Source organism: Ylistrum balloti, unplaced genomic scaffold (genome assembly GCF_031769215.1).
Source record: "Ylistrum balloti isolate Yb309-2 unplaced genomic scaffold, AGI_CSIRO_Ybal_v1 Utg369754, whole genome shotgun sequence".
NCBI classification, from domain to species: domain Eukaryota; kingdom Metazoa; phylum Mollusca; class Bivalvia; order Pectinida; family Pectinidae; genus Ylistrum; species Ylistrum balloti.
The window spans coordinates 963,919-981,133 of NW_026781956.1; the positions used below are offsets into that span (position 1 = coordinate 963,919).

The 17,215-nt window shown below is 35.3% G+C and overlaps 1 protein-coding gene across 3 annotated transcripts in view; it reads left to right on the forward strand.

The window, feature by feature from the left end:
- The window catches only part of LOC132543382 (centrosomal protein of 170 kDa-like), an 88,566-nt gene that overhangs the window by 32,890 nt on the left and 38,461 nt on the right, over nt 1–17,215 (forward strand). For all 3 annotated transcript variants that reach the window (XM_060206873.1, XM_060206872.1, XM_060206874.1), the window contains exons 3-6: nt 8,019–8,108; nt 8,726–8,804; nt 10,338–10,477; nt 13,417–14,047. In XM_060206873.1, the coding sequence (XP_060062856.1) occupies nt 8,019–8,108; nt 8,726–8,804; nt 10,338–10,477; nt 13,417–14,047 (940 nt within the window). The remainder of the gene's footprint in view (nt 1–8,018; nt 8,109–8,725; nt 8,805–10,337; nt 10,478–13,416; nt 14,048–17,215) is intronic.

Sequence of the window (17,215 nt, forward strand, 5' to 3'; positions counted from 1 at the left end):
TAACCAGTGAATGAGGTCAGTCACATGGTCAGTTAGGGATCTGTCTTCCCACAATTGATTGGACATTAGTGTCATACAGGGGATACTGTCCTGTCTGGAAACATCAGTCAGGGTCTCTACATGGAATCACCTGGTAAGTTGACCTCAACAGTAGTGTTTTCCTTCCATGTGGAAAGCTGTAACCCCTGAAGCTGTAGATCAATGGCTAGTCAAATGTGTTACACTTAAGGTTATGTCAGCAAGATAATGGTGGTACCCTTATTTACCTGGTCATAACTTTCATTCTGTAAATTGGTTTGAATTACCACCAGCAGGTAAATGTACAAATAAGCATATGATTATATATGTCCCGTTCCAGTGATATATAGGGTAATAGAAGCTGTGTATTACTATGACTGGTGTATTGATTGGTGAACTCAGGGTATTGATATTAGGTCTACATTACTGGGGTAGAGGCTTCAGGATAGGTATAATGTTAATCCTACAGACAGGCCAGGAAGGCTTGTGTTGAGGATGGTTACAGGTGGAATTCTGACTCTGTACAGCATGTGTCCTGTTGTTCTGAGGTTTGATGTTAGGATAGTTTGTATATCTGCTATGTGTTGTGATGGCCCTTTAGTTCTGTCAGGTGAGTTGACATTCATGTCTTATCTGGTGATATCTTGCACTGCTAATTGACGTTGATACCTTTAAATGAGTGTAAATGTGATGTAAACATGATTCCATTTAGTCTGATCTACAATGGGTTTACATAGAGGTAAACATACACACTATTCTCTTTTTGAAATAAAAAAAATCATAACTTGATTTAAATTACATTTTTTTTTCTCTAGTTTGAAGTGTTTTGAAAAAGAATAATTAAAAACATTTCTACCAATGTATATATTTGAGGTTATCTTGCTCTGACATCATTCTGGAGATTTCATATGTACATAAGTATTATGAAATTCAATCACAATGTCTTCCTTAATAAGCCCTTCACCTGTTTCTATGACTTGAACTGTTTACATGTGTTGATGAATTGAAGACACTGACAGGATTGTTTACATATTAATGTAAGTGATAGCATCGGAAGAAAGCATTCGTTGTACAAGAACTTAAGGATGGTAACAGGATATAAAATGCTTTAAACTGAGTAACCTATTGTACTTAAGTTTAAATCTTACATTTCAATCAAATGTGGTTTTTACAAAGGCTGTGTTGAAAGTGTTGTTAGTCATCTGTGTAGGGAGGCAGGAGACAGGCTCTGTTTCTAGGTATACATTCAGTGTTGTTGAATGATCCATGCAGGGGGCGGGAGGGAACCCTAAATACTGAACAAAACTGTTGATTAATTGTGTCACCTGGGTAGGTTTTCCTCACTTCTTTAGGCTACAAGGGTAACATAGTAAATGGGTATGTGGTGATTTAATGGTTAAGTGTGGTACACTGGATCCCAGGGTAAGCCAGGCTGCCTCTAATCTACACTGAAACTTTGTAGGAGGTGTAACCTTTGGGTAAGAGGATCTATGTTAGGTGTCTGAGCAATGTCTACATGTGACAACCTGTTGACAGTAGAACCCTTATGTAAGGCAATGAAAGTAGATCTGTAAAATCTTTATACCTGGATGTAAAACAGCTCTGGATTGTAAAGGGTCACCTTGTCTCTGAGATGTGAATGGCATCCGTGGTATAGTTGAGAGTGAAAGCTGTAAAAATCCCATCATAATGCTACAAATAACAAATTACTTAGTATTGATATAAACCTCTATTCAAATTACACAGAGAGCCCTCATTTGGTGGGCATGCCTTTAGTACTTGTAGAGTATCAGGCACATCTGCCATCACTATTTACCAGTCTTACAAATACAGATCTTGTTTTAAGAGTTGGTTCACTTCAACAATTGTTACAGGGAAATGAAAATGGCCAATCATGGATTCCAACTCTATTCTCCAAACATAACTGGTCAAAGGTAACTGACCTAGCCAAGTTCCATTACATCCACAGTGGTTATTATACTGGACAACAAAATGGGGTGTTTTCTATTGGGAATCTAGGTATATCATATTTAATGTAGGTCTTATCCCATAATGATAACATAACTGTAGTTACCAAAATATTAATCTAACTCTACACTCGTGGGGAGTGGTCACGTTTTCCTCTACAACAATATTAATGGGAACTTAATCAGAAACACCAACCACTACTCCTTATAGACTTTACTCTTTGTATTTTTAGTAGTTTGTATATATAGTTTTCCACCTTGGGCTGTTTTCAGTGTAGATTGTGATACCTAAACCTAAACAAACATGTAAATGTTTTGGTTTGAATTTCCATTATGATAGAAGTGGTAACAAGTGTTATATGAAGTGTTTTACTTGATAAACACACATACTGGATTGTAGAACAACAAGTTTCAGTCGTAGAACAAGATGGTAGAACATAAAGTTTTACTGGCCAAACAAGGTGGTTAAACAGACACTTTCACTTGCGAAAAACGATGGTTGAATGGAAACGTCCATTGGCCCAATAAGATAGTAGAACAGGATGTTTCACTGGCTGAACAAAGTGGTAGAACGAAAAGAGACATTGAAATTGCTGAACAAGGTGGTAGAACGAAAAGAGACATTTAAATGGCTGATCAAGGTGGTAGAATGCAAAATTTTGTAGGTGAATATAGTTTCATTGGTCAAACATGACAGTAAATAAAGATATTTCATTGGCCGATAAGGTGGTAGAATAGAAAGTTTATTGGTCAAATAAAGCAGGGAATCAGAATATTTCACTGACTGCACTAGATGGTAGATCAGATATTTTCGAAGGCTAAACAAGATGAATACATTGAGGTTGTAAAGAAGGTTTTTATTTGTGGAGTCATTGTCTTTGAAACAGAAATATTTTAAGTCTTTAAAATAATGAAATAGTCAGATTTTCATAAAGCTGTTATCAGAAAGCAGTATCAGCTGTAAAAAAAGAGTGGAGCAAAGTTCATCGTTTAAAAAATGGAAGAACATGAATGTATACCTCACAAAGAGTTCAGTTATTTCTGTTGAAGGATTGTATAACACTGGTAGACAGACTGAATTTATGGCAGTTAAATTTTCTATAGCAGAGGCCCGACATATCTTGAGTTGCTTTTGTATGTGAGAAGACTTTTCTACACCATAAAATATCTTGAGTTTCAAAGTAAGATTGCTCTAACAAAGTGACCCTTGAATGTGAAAGTCTGACGATGATATTAAATTAGATTTCCTGGGTTGACCTGACATGATACTCCCTTCCCTGTTGAAGAATGGTGTATTGCTTTACAACTTTTACAACAGTAAGGATGGAGGCTGTACTGCTGGTGTATCAGTTTACACCTTTTGATATTTTAATTTCTAGAAATAACAGACAAGATACCTATTTTGTCATTTATTGAAGTAAACAAGGAGAAAATCATAGAGGTATAATAAACATGGTGTGTTACAAATGAAGAATTCTGTGGATTACAATGAATTACTCAGTTAGCACCGGATTACCTGCTGGTAAATTTTTGTTTTTAACTTAAATACATTGCGCTGAATTGATAATAGCAGCTGTAGGTTACAGTGATTAGATTCTGTATCCTGTTGTCAAGGTGTCAAAGAAAGTAATGAAGTATAAACTATATATGATAGGTATAATTCCTTTTATTATTTTCCACCTTAATTAAACGACCTGTGCACTTTTCTGTATACTTATCTAGTTGTGATTCATTGGTATAAAGACTAGAATGCGGTGCTAAATACTTTACAATTTCTTTGATTGATGTATAGAAAAGTGTTGTATTCTGGAAACTTGTGAAGTTCTGATTTAGTTTATGTGTATTTGAATGACAACCAGTTCTACAATTGGGTGTGGCCTTCTTCAGTGGTGTGTTATAGAGAGCTGAAAAAGTGAGGATGTGTAAACCTTCAATAAGTGGTCACAATACTTAGCAAACACAACCCAACACTCCCAGTTGGTGAAGGTACAGGTTGGAAGTCTATTGAAACTGTATACGTTTACATAGGTAACGTGTTATGAGCCTAGCGTACAGATAGTTATGGACATTTTTTAGGGCCAAGTTGATGGTAAGCATGACTTACGACCGTTGGACAGGTATATATTACTATTCATAGATCAACGGTCTGATGACCACTTTGTAGTCTTACTGCTGTCTGATCACACGGAAAACACGCATGTTAAAAACCATACAAAATGTTCAAGGAATCAGCAGAATTTTGAAGTGCAATAGATTTATCTTGTTTAAATCATCTGTATGTGTATTGGTCATAATGATAGGCTGGTGGTTGTTGAAGGTAGGCATGCTGAACAGCAGGCCGATAAAACATTCATAAAGGATAGGAAAGACTCTTATCGATTAGATCTGTTCCACAATCAAGATACAGGTGGTCAAACCTGGTCAAGATTTTACTGGGAAAGTTACACTGGAACCATGCTGGTCAAAAGATTCTCCAACAAACCTGAGGAGGAGTAAACCATGGTTAAATGGTAAGGGCTTTCAGTGAGGGGAACCACATTAGTTTAAAACAAACCACTAAAGGTCACTTTGTGAACTCTTGTACTAAGGCAGCATAGGTAAGGAATGTTATGTATTGATTGTCTCTCTTGTTTGTTGGTAGGGGGATTAGAGGAGGATTATGTTGAAATATCTGTTATCTTTGCCCTCTGTCAACTTTCACTACTGTTAGTGATAATCGAGACAATCCAGATCCTTGCTTTCGTATGCAATACTCGATACTTAGAGCAAAGAGTCAAACTACTTTATTAGATACTCATGACACTGATCCAAACTGATGAATGTGATAATCGGGATCGTCACTTTGATATACAATATTCTATACTCGGAGCAAGGAGTCAAACTACTTTATTAGATACTCATGACACTGATCCAAACTGATGAATGTGATAATCGCGATCGTCACTTTGATAAACAATGTTCTATACTTGGAGCAAGGAGTCAAACTACTTCAAATGATACTGAGAACTACTGTATATTACACTCAGGACTGTTGTAATGACTTTATGTTATACTCTGTAAACATTCTGGATTAATACCATGGATCAGGGACTTTCCAGGTAAAAATCCCATTATATTAGATCATAAAGCTTGGAATGGAAGGTATATGTAAAAAGGGAGACTAAAATGTTTTAGGTTCATGAATAAGGATATTGGTTTTATTTTCATTGGTATCAGCATAATCAATACAGTTTACTGCTGCTCATTTCATCATTATTGAAACATTAGCATATATATGTGAATGTCAGATGTCAATTCTTACAGTAATATAGGTCTATAGGTCATGATCTTTAAAGATAAATTCCATACATTCAAGAAATTGATTTCTGACTTAACTTCATTCTTGGTATCATTCAAGAAATACTTTGTTGTAAAACCTACCATAGTATTAGGATAGGAGGGAAACACAAAAGGAGTGACCTGTCAGTAACTACAGTCTGCACTTGTTTGTGCCTCCTGAGTCACATTAATGGTCCTACAAATAGTGTTACAGAGGCAGTTGTTTGTGCCTCCTGAGTCACTATAATGGTCCTACAAATGGTGTTAGAGAGGCAGTTGTTTGTGCCCCCCGAGTCCCTATAATGGTCCTACAAATAGTGTTACAGAGGCAGTTGTTTGTGCCTCCTGAGTCACTATAATGGTCCTACAAATGGTGTTAGAGAGGCAGTTGTTTGTGCCCCCCGAGTCCCTATAATGGTCCTACAAATAGTGTTACGGAGGCAGTTGTTTGTGACTCCTGAGTCACTATAATGGTCCTACAAATGGTGTTAGAGAGGCAGTTGTTTGTGCCCCCCGAGTCCCTATAATGGTCCTACAAATGGTGTTACAGAGGCAGTTGTTTGCGCCTCCTGAGTCACTATAATGATCCTACAAATGGTGTTACAGAGGCAGTTATTTGTGCCTCCTGAATCACTATAATGGTCCTACAAATGGTGTTACTGGAGCAATCGTTTTTATCACCTGACAAATTAGAGGCAGTGTAGAGATAATCATAAGATGACTTGATTATGTACACAGATGTCAGGTAGATCCATCAGGAGTTCTGTATACTGTTTGATCAGATCCTCACACATGGCCTATTTCTCATCTATGTTAATAACAATCTGCTAGCCTGGTCATGATGGGTCATTAGATCAGGTGTACCAGGCCCTGGTACCTTATTACTACAGGTGTAGCAGACACTCAAGTCAATCATTTACACCAGGAATGGACAGGGGAACACTTTAGTATAAAAGTATGTGTCACAAAGGATTTTTCTCTAGATCGGATGGTTATTTCTGTCTTACTAACAAGGGATACACCTGTAGCCTGTGTGAGTGACTGACAAGATAATGTGTGGAGGAAATACCCCAGGTATTAACACTATTGGTCCTTTATAGTATATCTAGTGTTGTCCTCCTGCAGAAAGTAAATTGGTATTAATGTGGAACATTATGTGTTTTACTTTTCTTTTCCTTTGAGTAAACATAATTTTGTTGAAAGTATTTTCATTGGTAAATATACTAGCAATGACATACCTCATATGGAATTCACTTAAAAATTTATGAAAATTCTTTCCAGATATGAAATTGGAACATCAAATGTAAGCAAAAATTATCTCTCTTATGATGAGTCTGCAAGAGACTGGTATTTAGTGTGGATCACTGATGGTCAACAATAGTAACCTCAAAGCCTGCATAGATACATGTATCAGTCAGTGTTTGGAGATAAAGAATATCAACATTTTTACTTTCAAACATTAATGCATACATGTCACAGCATGTTTACAAATTTAATAATGCTTGACTTGGAATAAAAACTATATGTATTTTGTTGCATCTGGTCTGGATCAATTCAGCTTGGTTCCTAGAACCTACTGGTATTTTGGTTGGAGACATTTGTAGCTGTAACTGTACAGAAAATCACACTATCTGTCCACAATCCAAAGTATGCTTCACAATTAGATTTCATACTATTTGATCATGTATATTTGATCATCTGCCTCAGAAGATGTTGCATGAACATCAAACCACTTTGCTGTTGCAGCATTTATATGGTACATATGCTTGGTGTTAGTCTCCTGACTTTCAGCCCAACAGGTCAGCAGAATGTATACACAAATCTCTAAATAATTCAATCCCATACAAATCTTCATCTAGATGCATCATGTTATACCGGATTCAGTATACGTCAGGGCTTCATGGAGTCATTAAAAAACTGTGTGGTTAAATTTCATTTGTACAAGTGCATATTTTGTGTCTAGCAATCTACTTTTCTTGCAAATGTAATCCCATTTGTTCCTGTTAGTTGTTGTATTGTCTGTGGAAGTATATTGATGGAGAAGGGTAAGATATGGGTACATGGCCCACCAAGGATATAAATCTTTTCAGCACATTTTGACGATGGATTTTGAACTGTAGTTTATGGACTGACAACTGTGGTATTTTGTGTAAGGTTGATGCTGACAGTTTATTTGTGAAATGCCTTCCTTAAATACCATGCATGCTCCACAGCATCAAGTAACTGACCTATGAAATGCTTTACATTGTCTAGCACCTTCTCATTCTCTGCTAACGTGCCAACTTATCTCTCACTAAGATGTATAAACATGCTCAGAACTATTTTTAAAAATTGAATTTATATTATGTAGGAATGTTCAAAATATTCAAACTTCAAACTTTTATTTTACAATAATAACAAACAAGCTAATAGCTTATACCAATTATAACTCTTCCGGGCCTGGATTGAAGCACACGCTTGGTCTAACTGTCTTATTTAGGATCTCCTACATTTCTTATACATATCGTCATTTAGATATCGGATCATCACCTGGTAGGATATATAGTTTACAGTACAGGGAATCAGAACTCATCAACAAATAACATCAGTTTTAGTGATAACATCCTTTACAGAAACCTGTGGTTATATCAAGTAGAGCAATGTCCCCTTGGAAATTCCATAGAAATTGGCAAGTGTATAAACAGTGGTTTTGTAAATTTCTATTTTTGATTTCAGTCGGAGACTGTTGACAAGCGCCACGCTGTGATAACATTTGATCATTACCTTAACAAGTTTAAAATCAAGGATCTCACCACAGTTAATGGGGTAAGTATGGTTTTCAGCCATTGGAAGGGGAAAGTATACAGGAAATGTTTGTCAGGAATGGATAAGTGTGCAGATTTTGTCTGATAAAGATTTGATCTGGTAGATATTCTGCTTGACATGATAGGATAATAACAGTGGTGACTCAATGCTGAATCCTTGTAATTGCCTTCATGCTAGTTTTTTAGTGTGAGGTGTTGCTGAAGAGTGGTGCAGTTTAATGTGAAGGATGTATAAATCATATTTCTGCTGTAAAATGAAGTCACCAAGGGTCCTTATTAACTGTGGTTCAATATCATACAACATTGTAGTGTGTGTACTACCTAAGTGCTAGAACTTGTAACACACCAGAATGCAAAGTGCCTTTATAGTTACAGTATCATTGATTCAACAAAAACCATGATTACACTTACATATGTTTGGGTTATATATCATACTATGCACTTTGATAATTAACTTTTGCTCTCCTTCAAATGGGTATAGTTTAATATAAAAGTTGTGTATTGATAATTTTTTTTTTGTTTGTAATGCTTCCTGTTTGTATTGTTTATTTAATTTCATGTTATATCAGGAATCCATGTGTTGTAAATTATTTTTTGTGTTTATTTTACTTAACGCAGACATATGTGAATGACCAGCAAATCCATGACCAGGAGTATGTGACATTGGAACATATGGATTCTGTACGCCTAGGACAGGATATCCTTTTTGTTACACACACTACTTCCTTGATTTCCTGTTCCTGTCTGTCAGGTGTATTGTCCTTATTGACTTCCTGGTTTGAGAGTAGATTTTTCAAGAGAGCATATGTTCATAAAAATATTCAAAACCTATGCAGATTAATTTTCATCTCAAACATATTTTGTTATCATTTCCATTTGTTAAACCTAGAAATAGTTATGATTTATGTAGGGATATGTATATTACTGTATGAACTATGCAGGGTTATGTAGAATTGTATAATATCTGTGTAGGGATACATACAGTGTAGGGTTATGTAAAATTGTATAATATCTGTGTAGGGATACATACAGTGTAGGGTTATGTAAAATTGTATAATATCTGTGTAGGGATACATACAGTGTAGGGTTATGTAAAATTGTATAATATCTGTGTAGGGATACATACAGTGTAGGGTTATGTAGAATTGTATAATATCTGTGTAGAGATACATACAGTGTAGGGTTATGTAAAATTGTATAATATCTGTGTAGGGATACATACAGTGTAGGGTTATGTAAAATTGTATAATATCTGTGTAGAGATACATACAGTGTAGGGTTATGTAAAATTGTATAATATCTGTGTAGGGATACATGCAGTGCAGGGTTATGTAAAATTGTATAATATCTGTGTATGGATACATACAGTGTAGGGTTATGTAAAATTGTATAATATCTGTGTAGAGATACATACAATGTAGGTTATATAAGATAATGTAAATTGTATATGATTTAATTATGTAGCGTATTTGGCTATGTCCTGCTGTTTATAGTTTTGTACTTGAATTACAGTTGTATATATTAGATATATAGTAGATCCAAATGATCCCCCAGTGTTAGGATCATTATCAATGTCACAATCATTAACCTACATATCACTATTGAACACTTGTCTGTTGTGTGACACTCAAGGTGAACAGTTAAAAGGTTCATTCCATTCCTCTTTGAAGCATTTATTGGAATGGGTTTTAAATTCAGGAAGGAGACACCAAGAATTTGAATCTGGCATGCCAATATATATTGTGTGTTAAAATAGTTCAGAGGTTTGAAATATGTGACACAGCAAAAAAAATCATAATAGGATAGAGTGGTAGATATTGATCAGCAACATATTATATGACAGTTTGTGGGTCAGGAACATTGGTATTATAGCATATACGCATCACTGGGAATGCATGAATGGTCAGTGTTTTTCCACAATAAAATGGTATCTTTGTTGTAAAACTTGTATCTGAAACAGATATGATGGGGATGAAGTATTGTTAATCAGTTTGCCAGCTCTTAACTCATAAACCCTTCTGTACACTGGATTTTACATATTTTTTTTCAAAATGAAATACAGATAATGAAAATTACAAAACCTCCCTCCCTAAAAGAATAAAAATGTTAAAGAACATCTCCATTTGCTTAAGTTAACGTTGATTAAAACATAACTGATCTATTTGACAGTAATGTATAAATATCAATGGTTGACTTGCCTACCAATCATTACAAACCTTAACTGGGTCACATTCCATGCTGTACCACATGGAGGAGGTGAGAGAGGGCGAGGACCAGCAGGCCCCGGAACAGGACAATGCCCAAACCACCACCAACATGCCATCTTGGGCCACCAAGGAACTACCACCCATGGCCATGGCTGAGTGTCAGGTGTGTCTCCTATATATCTAGCTCTTATTATGTGTAAAGGCTATAGATATACATTGACAGGTACTTGTACTATAGTACAACATTTACACCACAACCACTTTTTATTAAAGTTACGCATATCCTTTAAAAAATGTACCTAATATAGTTGTGAATAATTTTGGATTTTTTTAAAAAACAAATGATGACAGATATAGTTATAAATGTGTTTTCTTAATCAACAATAAGGCATATTACCATTTCACGATAAAAGAAATGGCTACATGTTTTGAAGTGGTGCTATTTTTGCTGCATTTCTTTAACAACTTGAACTATAAACTGTACATGTGTTTCACAGACAGTTAGACTGATGATGCTGGGATTGTGGTCCAGCATGATTAAAATCTGTACCTATGATACTTAACATGTTTATTGTATTCCTGAAAATTTCTATGTTGGTACTGCTATTACTACTGTGACACTGACATTAAGATATCCAAGTCTGAACACACATTGTAGCAGACAACCTTTTTATCATAGACTGAAAAAGTCATTTAGACTTTTGTAAAGAATTCAATACATAAAAGATTGTTTTCAAGTTGCTAAAAGTAATTTTGAAATCTATTTAAATGGCAGAATTTATATAACTTTGTTACTTTTTACAGTACCATCAAAATCTTGTCCTGTGATGTAGAGGACATACTGGGATCTGGACTTATTTTCTTCAGAATCCTGTTTTTATGACAATCATTATTTGGCTTTTTATAGGAAGTCTAAAATTGTAACCCATACAATATGTACCAAAAGTTTAAACCTAACATGTACATAGAAATTGATTTGTCCTGAAATTGTCCTAAAATTGATGAATGGCTTCCTTAGTTAAGACTTGAATCCAGTCTCCAGCACTGTACCATGTAACTTGGTGTTTTTGTTTTGCAAGCCTACGATCTATCACTATAAAGGCTACATGATCCATCTACCTGTACCAATGGTAGGTTCTCATACTACAGGTAACCTAGTGTCGTCTTTACAACCTCACTGAATTTATCATTTCTCTTCACCTCTGTTTTATACCTCATCAGTTCAAACATTGTCAACTCTGCATCGTTGTGTACTCTCAGAACGAGGTGACATATTTCCTTGGTTAAAATTTGGTTTGTTTATAGTATGTGAAATTGTCTGTGTTTGTCATGTGCTTCATTTGCATTCTGTCATTCATTTCTGATGTTTATCTTTACCTATAAACATTTGTATTAGAATGGAAAATATTGATATTTCATGTAATCAACAGACAAGCAGATAAGTTGGACTTATTAGTGCCGTATTTTCCAGATTGTAAGCTGCAGCCTTTTCCCTTGGTGGTCGGGCTTGTAGCTTATATACCAGTGTGGTTTATATGTGGATAAAAACAAAATTGACAGAATAAAAAAAATGAAGCGTACCAGTACACCAGTACAAGATGGTACCGAGATTTTATATAATTATCACGTGTTTGTGACTGAAACAAATTGTCTAGAACTATCATTTGCAATTGTATACAGGATGATTTTAAGATTTAAATAAAAATAACACTCTTGTAGATTTAATTAATCATACCTTTTAATATGAATCACAATAATACTTTCTGAACTTTTATGGTTTTATTCAGAAGCGTACAATAGCCTGTTGCATCCTGGGTCAAATTCTGGAACAACTGCCATGCTTGTTTATGATAAGAATGGCTTTGTGTAACTTACAAGAAATAATATGAGACTATAAGAATTTTGTCAGCATGCAAGGTCCTTAGCTAAATATTTAAAAGTACAGACACTGATGGAGATATTGTTAAGTAAACCACATGTAACATCAGGCCCTATATCTGTGCGTAGACAATCTTTGGAGGCTCCAAAGCCAAAAGAATTTGAGAATTGCTATTTTATGTTTTTGAAACACATCAATAAAGTAAAGAATTATCTGTGTATAATTCATTTGCAAACTTATATTACATGTTTCACTGACAATCCTGATAAATTGCCTCTCGTCTGTTATATCAACAAACTTTGGTCAACATAACGGTTACCATATCGTTAGAAAGGGTGCGACTTATATTCAACTGCAGCTAATATGTGGATCAAATGAAAAATAATTGTTAAAAATTGACTCTATGGGTGATATACTGTTGTGGTTTATAAACTTGAATATACCGCAAGTAAGCTGTAACAGTAATATAAATATGGCTTACTGGTTTTTAAAATAGTGTCTTACCAGGTCTAAATCTCTAATCACTCAGTAATGAGTATACTGTTATGTAAGTACTGGAGACCCACACAATAAGAAGTATAACAATATACAAAATGTATTAGATAACCAACTTATATTCATTCATTGTCCAGCCGTGTGTCGTTCCTGCTAGGTGGTCTTTACAGACCTGGGTGTCCTTAACTTTCACTTTCCCATTTGAGAAATGAATTTGAAAGTTTGCCAGCCCCTGTTATATGATTGATGCCTCTGTAGCAGAGAGTGAATCAAACCCTAGATAAAACAGATTAGTGGGCTTTCATCCAATGAACGTCTGTGCTATGAGCAGGCAAACAATCATTGTTGAACATCAAATCGGAAAAAAAATCACTGCTTAAGTGGAGCTTGTCATCGTAAAACTCAAATTCAAACAGGCAGAAAGAGGAAGCCCTGTATACTGTGTTTAACATCCTCAGTTTCAGAAAGTACTTAGTCTGTTTAATGGATTTTCAATATGTATGGTAATAGGAAACATGTGATGCTCACAGTTTGTAGGGAAATTTTAAAAGAAATCTTTAAATTTATATTTATATAAAGTGACAATTATCGATAAAAAATATAGACCAACACCTATCGTAAATTTAAAAGGACTTTTCAACGGATTAAAAAATGTTCATGATTAGCAGTACAAGAGAATGTGTTGATTGGTTTTATGTGTGTTCTTGACAATCATTTTGTTTTTGCAGGGGTGCATAGCTGAGCAGAGGATTGCCCACACTTGTACTGTTCAAACTGACCAATCAGATATGATGAATTACAGCCCCAATCACTGTGTGATTCTGCCTGACCAATCAGACTCTATGCATTATACCCATCATCAGCATGTAGTTCATAACCACCAATCAGAGGCCATGCATTACAATGTTCCTCATCATGTAATACAGACAGACCAATCAGAAGCCATGCATTACAATGCTCCTCATCATGTGATACAAACAGACCAATCAGAAGCCATCAGTTATATCCCTCATCCTCATATGATCAGTACTGATCAAACACATTACAACCCTCAGCAAATGATGCACATGGACCAGTCAAATTATGGTGACCACCACCAGCATATGACCTACCAGGACAGTCATACATCTTATCATGGTAATGTGGAGAATTACACAAACCAAGGGTATGAACCACAGACTTCATCTAAACAGTCTGATAAGGACCTTGGATGTAATACATGGCCACGTAAAAGGATGAGAAATGTGAAAAACATCGCTACTTTCTTCACAGAGGAATTGACCAATGGCACAAGTCAAGATGACCAGTCACACAGAATATTACGAGGGGAGAGCACTCAGAGGGAAAATCTTCCACCCGGTAAGAAAACTTGTAGATAGTTGATTTCTCTTCTGATTTAAAATCATTTCACAAGCAGCAAATGTTTATAGTCAATGTTTACTTAATATCTGATGCACCAGATATGGAAATGATATCTGAATCTGTTTTTTATTAGAACAACAACAAAAAATCTGACTGAGTGTCAAATACAAGTATGGAGAAATTACACATCAAAGTGGTCAAAACTTTGTAGATTTTAGGTATTTTAGGAAACTAATGATCAAAATAGTCAAATACAAATGTTTTGATATGGTTAGCTAACATCTCCTTAAAGATTGTAGAGTTCAAAGGACACTAATCAGGAAGTGAAATTGAGTATTGATGATCATTGTTGCACTCTCTCATCGTTTCACTGTTGTTATTTGATAAGTACAGTAGTACTTTGGTCTGTGAATGTAATTGTATTGATAATGTTTTATCTGTCAGTGTGATAACCAAAATTACTGCTTTATTGACCATTAGAGCATTACTTTTAAATGTGTAAGAGATATGTGTTTTGTTATGATAATCTTAGTTCTTGTGTGTGTCTGATGAAAAAAAATCACAGCTGTGTATTTCATCACAAAAATCCTTGGTTTTTAGCACCAGTGGTCTGAAGGGTGAAGCCAACATGTGCCTTAGTGCAGTGTCCAGGCCTACAATCTATGTATTTGGCTTAAAGGTTTCTTGGATGAAGTCTGACAAAAATTGCAAAAAGAAATGACCTTCACCCATAGTCAAGTCATAGAATTGAAATTTGTTATAACCTTTAAATGGCATCTTCTGATTAACTAAAAGGTATAGAATCATCATATTTGGTTGAGAAGTTCTGAGATGAAATCTGGCAAAGTTGGCAATGAAAAATGATGTTGACAAACAAGTCAACTTTTGTTATGACCTTCTAATGAAAACCAAAAGACCTAGAACCATGATATTTGCTTTCCTGGAATGAAGTTCGACAAAATACATGTTAAAACTTTAAAAACTTCTCATTAATCAAGACTTTTGAACGTAAACAATGTGAAATATCAAGATATTTGTGGAAAAAAACATACCAGGTTAGTGATGTAGGCCTGTTGGGCCTCTTGTTTATTTCCTGTATGTGATATATCTCTGGATCTATAAAGAAATTATTCATACTATCAGCGTCTAGGTTTGTCTCGTATAACATACACAAACCACTTGTGCTCTCAAGCTAAGATTGGCTAGAAATACAAGCGGTTAGGAATCCTACTATTATGTTACTGCTAATGAATCTAATAAACTGTTGTACAACAACACCTAATAGTACCAATAGAGTCTGGCAGCTTCCACTTCTTGTTAGGATGCCAGCACATGTAACACCTTATTTCCTGGCTCATGTCCAGAGTTATGCAACATATGTTTTCTTCCCCGTAACTCTGACTTCAAAATGAAAATCAAATTCCGGGGGTAGTTTTAATGCAATTATCAAGTACCATTTAATATGAGTTTTATAGCTAGGTGGAAGGGTTATATAAAGTCAGTGTTGTGGCTGAGGTGTGGCATGTTGTCATTGTTTTAGTAGTGACTTAGATGTTGTAGGGGTAAATGAGTAGGTGGGAATTCTTCCAAGTCTGCCATAGTGATCACAGACAGCTTTCTATGGCAATCTCCAGCAGTCTGTAGGAACCCTGTAGAAACTATAAGTGTCACAAGGCTTCGGAACTTATGAGTTCAGTCAACATTGATTTGTCTCAGAAGGAGTATTTGAATAGATTGTTGGGCTTGGCTTTTGGATACTGTGGGCCAGTTTAAGCTTTATTAGGCAATTCATTACGTGGTCATGAAAATCTATAGAAATTCTTGGTTGTAAGTATTCCATAGGAAGTGCTGCCAGCATTAAAGACAACCAGTGTAGAGAAATATGTATTATACTTGATTTGAAAATTCTACAATATCATGTGACAAGTCACATGAATGAGTGCCTAATTTTTATTTGTATTGTTTGTTTTTGCTGTTCATTGCCCTATGAACTACAATGTATTATTTTGTTGTTCATTGCCCTATGAACCTACAATGTATTATTTTGTTGTTCATTGCCCTATGAACCTACAATGTATTATTTTGCTGTTCATTGCCCTTTGAACTACAATGTATTGTTCTGCTGTGTGTTGTGTATGTGAGGACTGTGTATTGTGTATAATTACAGTTGTCAGATAGCAGGCTAATAAGCCTGATGGTAGAACTGTCAGTTGTTGCTGAGTGGAACTTTGGAATGTCTTCGGATTTAGTGGTGTGGTAACAGTGACACAAGTGTAATCTTGGCAGACAGCCATCCTGGTACAGATGGGGTGCATAGTCCCTGGTGTACCCTGCTGAGAAAATCTGATAGTCAACTGACTCTATTGGCAATCATTGTGTTGGGCAAGTCACCATTTACTCACATAAATACTTTTATCGTAGTCTACAGATATGCTAACATGGACTGGGATTTACTTCTGTGAGTTAAATACAAAAGTGTTTGATAAAGTTATAGGAAAACTGTAGATGTCAGGTTAGGTATACAAACTACCAGTGTATCTACAGGTCATACAGGCATAGGACCTTACCACAATGTGGAATTGAAATGTTCTGGATTTTTTGTAATTTTTCAAGGTAAGATTAAGAGACATGGTTTTAGTACCTTATCAATTTATTGTTGGTCTTTTGACATTAGACAGAAGGGTAGGATTATGTGTTGTGTTTGTCCCAGATACTGTACTGAAGTTTATGTAATTTGCTTATGTCTTACATTGTGGTTTAGGGCACTTCAGACTTCCCATTGGTCTTAAACTTGTTGATATGGGATTAATGTAATAAAAATCCTTGCTTGGATTAAAAAAGAAAAAGAAAAATAATCTTTCGTGTTTGAATGACTTCCTGGGATGAAGCCTGATCATCTGACTGGATGGTGTGTGATTGTAATGACACAAGCTTCTTTTTATACTGGTTGAGTGTGACTACAATTTTAAGTGTCAAGCAAAAATCAGTCAAGAGGACAGTAAATGGTTACTTCTCTTTCCAATTCTCTTTCTTACAAGCTGTATGACACGTCCACACCACAAAATAGTCCTCTTTCTAAATCACATTATTTCTTAATGTAATGAGAAAAGAAAATTGGTTTTCAGAATTTGCATAAATTTCTAGAAATTGAAGCTTCAGGCAACC